Here is a 6344-nt window from a genome sequence, read left to right on the forward strand (position 1 = left end):
GACACACAGAGACACACAGAGACACACATGGACACACAAAGACACACAGAGACACACAGAGATGCACAGGGACACACAGAGACACACAGAGACACACATGGACACACAAAGACACACAGAGACACACAGAGACACACAGAGACACACAGAGACACACAGGGACACTCAGGGACACACAGAGGCACACAGGGACACACAGAGACACACAGAGACACACAGAGACACACATGGACACACAGAGACACACAGAGACACACATGGACACACAGGGACACACATGGACACACAGCGACACACAGGGACACACAGCGACAACCAGTCACTCTCATACCTTGGGACAGATTGGAGCCACCAGTTAGCCTGACATTCATGCAAACTCTAGACAGAAATGTCCAGGGCTGAGCTTCACTCCATTAAATTTCTCCACCGTGCCGCAGTGTGAAACATTAACAACTTAAAACGAACAAATCAATGTATTAATCAATGCATATTTTACAATTTAATTAAATTTTACTTAAACATATACACTGTTTACATTATGTTTTTATACTCCCATCAGGCCTAATTTGGTGTAATTATGAGCACAAAACTTGTGTGGCGTGTTTGCAGAGAGCAGGTGTTGCACTCAGAGCTAATTACAGACGAGGGAAATAAAAGACAGAAGGCAGGATGAGCTCACCTCCAGCAGCTTCTTATTCACAACTAGAACTGAAGTTAAATGTTTGAGTAAACAAGATTTGGTGAATTCTGGTGAAAGCCAGTCCCTGGCTCTAATGACAAAATGCAAAATCCAAAGTGATCATGTAATTTTTCACTGTGTTTTGTGTTTCGGTTAGCAAAATATTTCATGAACCAGTTGGTGGGTTTTACGTAATCTCAGCTTTTGGAGTCAGTTAAGTTCAAGATGGCTACCACAGCTACTGATCTTAATGGTCTCAAAAATTGTCAAAATGCAGTCAAGTTTTATAGCTGTTAAGCTACAGTTTGTTGTAGCTGAAAACCATTATCATCACCAACTCCAAGCCAAGTGCTGATATTTAATGTGATAATGTGATATTTTATTCCTTTAAAGTGCCCACAACATCAGATTTTTGTAATAAATATGAACGCGTTTTTGGAAAGATAACATTGATAAAATTTTGCACAAAAAAATTCACACCACTGAGATGAACAGTTGTTGAGATATTCGCATGTAAATGAACAGGAAGTGATGTCAAAGGGGAATGTCTGAATGTGAACAGAGCGTTGCTACAACGGCTCACAACACAGACGGTAGAGAAGATCCTGAGGTTTCTTTGGATTATTTTGAGTCTTTATCAGTGGGAGATTAAGTAGAGTCCGAATTAAAATAATATTGTTTCAATAAACAAAGACCAAAGTGCTTTTTTTCTTTGAAGAGTTCTCCTTTGATATCGCTTCCTGTTTCATTTCGGCTGAGCCACGTTTAAAATAAAATATGCCAGTTAATAAAATTGGTAAAATCGTGTATTATGCAAAGTTTCATAAATATAAAGGCGTTTTCTTTGACATTTTGAATTTGAAGGATGTGCATGTCACAGGTGCTTTAAGGAAAGCACTGCAAAAATTAGCCATCTAAACTTTAGGAAAAAAATCTAGATTACTAGATCTCAAATTAAGACAAAAAAATCTATCAGTGCAGTAAGTAAATTAAATTTAGTAAGACTTATTGAAATAAGGACAATTTCCAGGCTTATATTAATAATCTCATCTGGCTCTTGCTTATCAGCCTCAAAACACGATAAACGTTTTGTCTAAGACAGTAAGACTTGGTTAGATGGGCAATTTTTGCAGTGTAGTATAATTTAAAAGATACATTTGTCCATTTTTTGCCTTTATGCAGTTCTTTTTTAAAAGTGTAAAAGCCCTGGTTAAAAAAAATGAGATGCAGTTACGTGGCAGACAAAATCATGCATTTCTAAGTTTGTAGTTTTAACAGTGGGAGCTGTTGGACAGTTCACTGATCATCATTGTTTGGTTTAAAAAAAGAAAGGATGAAAGAAAGTGAGGGCACACAACTGAAGGAGGGACAGTGAGTGGGGTGGGGTGGTGGGGAGTGTCTCTGTCTCTCTCTGAGCTCGTGTCTCAGAGCTCCACCTCTGCTCACACATGAAAATCCCGCCGAGGATTAACCGCTGGGACCTTCAGATCCAACAGTAGCTTGCTCAGGATTGTGCTGCTTTGGAAGTCATTTTACAGGAATATTTCCTCAGGAACTCTGGATCTGTCCGGCTGCTGCCTGTTGGACGGCTTCCTGCAGAAGAAGAAAGAACCAAGAGTGGTAGGAGAACAGTTCTGAAGTGTGTCTTTATTTTTGAAGTTTCCAGAAGGAGCTCAGTTAACTAATTCAAATCTGCTTCAACAGAAGAGTTGTATTGTATAATTTAGAAACCTTTAAAAATTATTTATAATTACTGATAATAATGTTTTACTGGACCTTAAAACCAGGCAGAGTTGAAAGAATCTCAGAGGATTTGTAAAATGTTGCTTGTTTTGGTTTAAATAATATCTACACCAGTGGTAGTGTGTTGTAATTTTAGTCAGTTTGCTTTTTGACTTTGTGGCAAGCAGGGCCTCAGGTTAATCTAAGTATATCTTCTCAGGGATTAAACTGTGTCCTAATGAGCTTTTACTAAAGTCCCAGCTTCAACTGCAGGAGAGCTCCCTCTGAAGGCTCTCTGCAGAGCAAAGCTTTGTCACTTTTACACAACTGTTACTATTAATAGCTTTATTTCTAACTGAGCATTTACTTTAAATCAACTGAATAAATCTAACCTTTTTGATCATTTATGCTTTTGTGTAATTCAGAATTATAATCTTACCACGAGATTAGTTTATTGCATCACCAACTTGCAGAAAACCCAACGTTTGCATATTTTCAGTGTCATAAATGAACAAAGTTGTTTCTTTTGTTCAAACTTTTGTTTCTGAATCTGCAATTAACTCAGGTTTTTTGCTCCCTAGAACAAAATATCAGGGCTCATTGGACACAAGGATTTTAACTGACCGTTTAACTTGAGCAGAACACTGTAGTTTCCTAAATTTCAGAGTAAAACTTTAGTTAAATTAGAGGAGAATTACCTGCAAAACATCTGAATCCAGCTTTTAATACTAATATAAAGATCAGGCACTAAAACTGGAAAATCTCCTTGTTTTTTAAATTAGAAATAGGGTGATAATCACAAGAGCATATTTATTATTTCTCTTTAAAAAATGTAAGAGCTGCTGCTGCTCAGAAATTCAGCCGTATTTTTGTCTTTCTAACACTTCTAATACTTGCTTATTTATTGAAGAACATTTCAGTTTTAAACACAGAGACTGTTCTATTTTAAATCCACGTTGTTATTTAGTCAAAGTTTAATTTTATTTCTTTTAACTGCAGAAACAAAACCAATGCTTTAGGACTTACATTCAYGATTCAGAAATATTGTTGCATTTGCAGGTTATAGAGTCTGTGTTTTCTGTACAGATGCAAACTTGAAGTATAACAAATACTGGCTTTTTTAACTGGGTGCTAATCACATGCAAAATGGCTCCTCTTAGCTTTCCTTACAAAATCAAATAAATAATAATAATAATAATAATAATAATAATAATAATAATACTGTGTCAAGAAAGTCACATTTAGTTTTATCAGGACAGAGGGCATTTTTAAAACTTATTTTCTTATTAAGGAATTGTTAAAAAAACCTTATTATTTCCTGATAAAACTTGAAATTTTTTTTAGAACATGACTGTTTTTCCTTCAGACTAAAAATGCCACAAAAGCTCTAGAGAAATTTAGGACTCATGTGTTGAATGAACTCTTATTATCACATCCTGAGGGAACAAAAACAATAAAACCCAGCAGATCTTTTGCTCTGCTCTTTGTGTAGAGAGATTTCTTTAGGTTCTGGTAATTTCAGTATTATAAAGTTGAATTTTCAGTTTTGCAACGAGGATTCAGATTACTTGAATTTTCGAGTCCTGAGTTTGTCTTACATTTTTCTTACTTACCTCGTATTGCCAATCTGCACTGTATTGATTACATGTGTGGAATTAAGTTTGAAATATACAAATGTAAAAAAAAAACGTTTGATTAAGAAGTTTCAATTTAGAAGGTTTCATTTAAAGTAGGGATGCACCGATATAAAAATTTTAGCCGATATTGATATTTGATATTATTATTGGTGTTATGGCTGATAACCGATACTTACCAATGTTACACCACGCAAAAATTATTTATATACACATAACCACAAATACACTTGTGTCTTTTTGCGATACTGTTAAAAAAAAAAGACCAGACCACTGACATAGCTCTCTGCTTGAGTTATTCCTGGCTGAGCAGCATCACTAACACTGTCATGATCAAACAGATACCACTCAACCAACCTTTTCCACTCCCAAAACAGAAACACAAAGCTAAAAAGTGAGAAATCAGAATCAGAAGTTAATATCGGCCCAGTTTTACTTATCAGATCGATACCATTACTGATATTCTGAAAAATGACCAATATCAGCTGATACCAATGTTAATGCTGATAGCATACCTAACTTAAAGTTAAAGTTGTTTCTGTGTCTCAGTGTAAAGTTGCTCTACAGGCAAATATAACATTCTTTGAATCACTTTAAACAATGTCCCTATGAAAAACAGCAGGTGTTATCAGAAAAAATATAAAACTCCTTGTATTATCCAAAGTTAAATCAATGGTTATGAAGAACTGGTTTATCTCGGTCTTATGAGTACCTGCACCGCTGCAGGGAGGCATCATTCAAACCCTCAACAAAAATAAGTGGGTAACTATATATTTATGACTAACATGCTATTTGACCAAACAAATGTTTGTGTACAGTACCTCTCGTCATTAACTAGCAGCAGAAATGTAGTAAAAGATGTAATTGTTTATTTTTTCTACTTTTTGCCAAGACCAATGAATGGTTGTTATTGATGATAAAAGTGCAAAACAAAGTAAATCTCACTTTATATCCAGTATATTTTAATGCCTTAATGTATTTTTTATTGGGGAATTTGTTTTGACCATACAGGCTGGCTTATAATACACACTTTTAACATTAAAGCATTCATGTTTTTTTCCCCTGTTTTGCAGTGATTAATATGAGGAAACCTCTGAAGGTCTTAAACCCTGGGATTAGATTACATGTCCTCCATGGTGTTTAGACCTGGGAGCAGCATGCAAATCGACTGGTGAACTGCTGCTGCCCGTCAAACCCCCGACTTGTTGTCACCAGCACCACCAACCCACCTTTGGAGGGTAGTGGGGGGAATCCAGTCGCATCATCTCTGCTTGATAACCTGCACCAGTCACCATGGATTACATCCTACCCATAACGAGCCAAGACATGATAGCTTTCTCCTGCTCCGATCCGTTTCTGGATCTCCACAGCAGTAAAACCCGGTTCCACTACCAGGGCGTGAAGAGGAAGCTGCGGCCCGGTCGAATCCTAGGCTTCATCTTCAGCATGGTGGCTGTCTGCACAGTTTGTTCTCTCAGTGCCTTGTCTCTGGTCACAGTTGTGGCCACTGAGCTGGAGTCGTCTGCTGAGGGATCGGCCGATGCAGCGGTGCCCCAGAGAACTCTCCTGCAGCACCAGAACCTCTCAACTGCTCCAGAGGACACACCAGTGGCCATGAAGTCTCACATGGACATGAATAAAGGAGACTACCCAAAAGACTACTTCAGTGTGGAGGACAGACGTCGAGGCTACGTGGCTCTTCATATGTTTGGAATGTTGTACATGTTCATAGCCTTGGCCATCGTTTGTGATGAGTTTTTTGTCCCGGCGCTCACCGTCATCACGGAGAAGTTGGAGATCTCGGATGATGTAGCTGGAGCCACCTTCATGGCAGCAGGTGGATCAGCCCCAGAACTCTTTACCTCTGTCATTGGGGTCTTCGTCTCCCACAGTAATGTAGGCATTGGTACCATTGTGGGGTCCGCCGTGTTCAACATCCTGTTTGTGATCGGGATGTGTGCCCTGTTCTCCAAGGAGGTGCTGCACCTCACGTGGTGGCCCCTGTTCAGAGACGTGACGTTTTACATCATCGGCCTGCTCATGCTCATCTACTTCTTTCTGGATAATCAGATCACGGTGACGGAAAGTTTCAGTCTGCTGATGTGCTATACCTGCTACGTGTCCTTCATGAAGCACAACGCTAAGGTGGAGATGTTCATCAAGGCCCTGCTGAAAAGCAACCAGGTCGACCAGCTGGAGCCAGTGCCCAAGGTCAGTGTCAGCCATCCATCCATCCATCCATCCATCCATCCATCCATCCATCCATCCATCCATCCATCCATCCATCCATCCATCCATCCATCCATCCA

The 6344-nt window shown here is 38.7% G+C and overlaps 1 protein-coding gene across 1 annotated transcript in view; it reads left to right on the top strand.

Annotated features, from left to right (window-relative positions):
• Window positions 1-2213: 2213 nt before the first annotated feature.
• Window positions 2214-6344, top strand: part of slc24a2 (solute carrier family 24 member 2) — a 27198-nt gene continuing 23067 nt past the window's right edge. Inside the window, exons 1-2 of the mRNA XM_014023494.1 lie at window positions 2214-2299; window positions 5109-6246. Of these exons, the coding sequence (XP_013878948.1) occupies window positions 5329-6246 (918 nt within the window). The 5' untranslated portion in view covers window positions 2214-2299; window positions 5109-5328. The remainder of the gene's footprint in view (window positions 2300-5108; window positions 6247-6344) is intronic.

This window comes from Austrofundulus limnaeus, unplaced genomic scaffold, assembly GCF_001266775.1.
Source record: "Austrofundulus limnaeus strain Quisiro unplaced genomic scaffold, Austrofundulus_limnaeus-1.0 Scaffold372, whole genome shotgun sequence".
In the NCBI taxonomy this organism is placed as follows: Eukaryota; Metazoa; Chordata; class Actinopteri; order Cyprinodontiformes; family Rivulidae; genus Austrofundulus; species Austrofundulus limnaeus.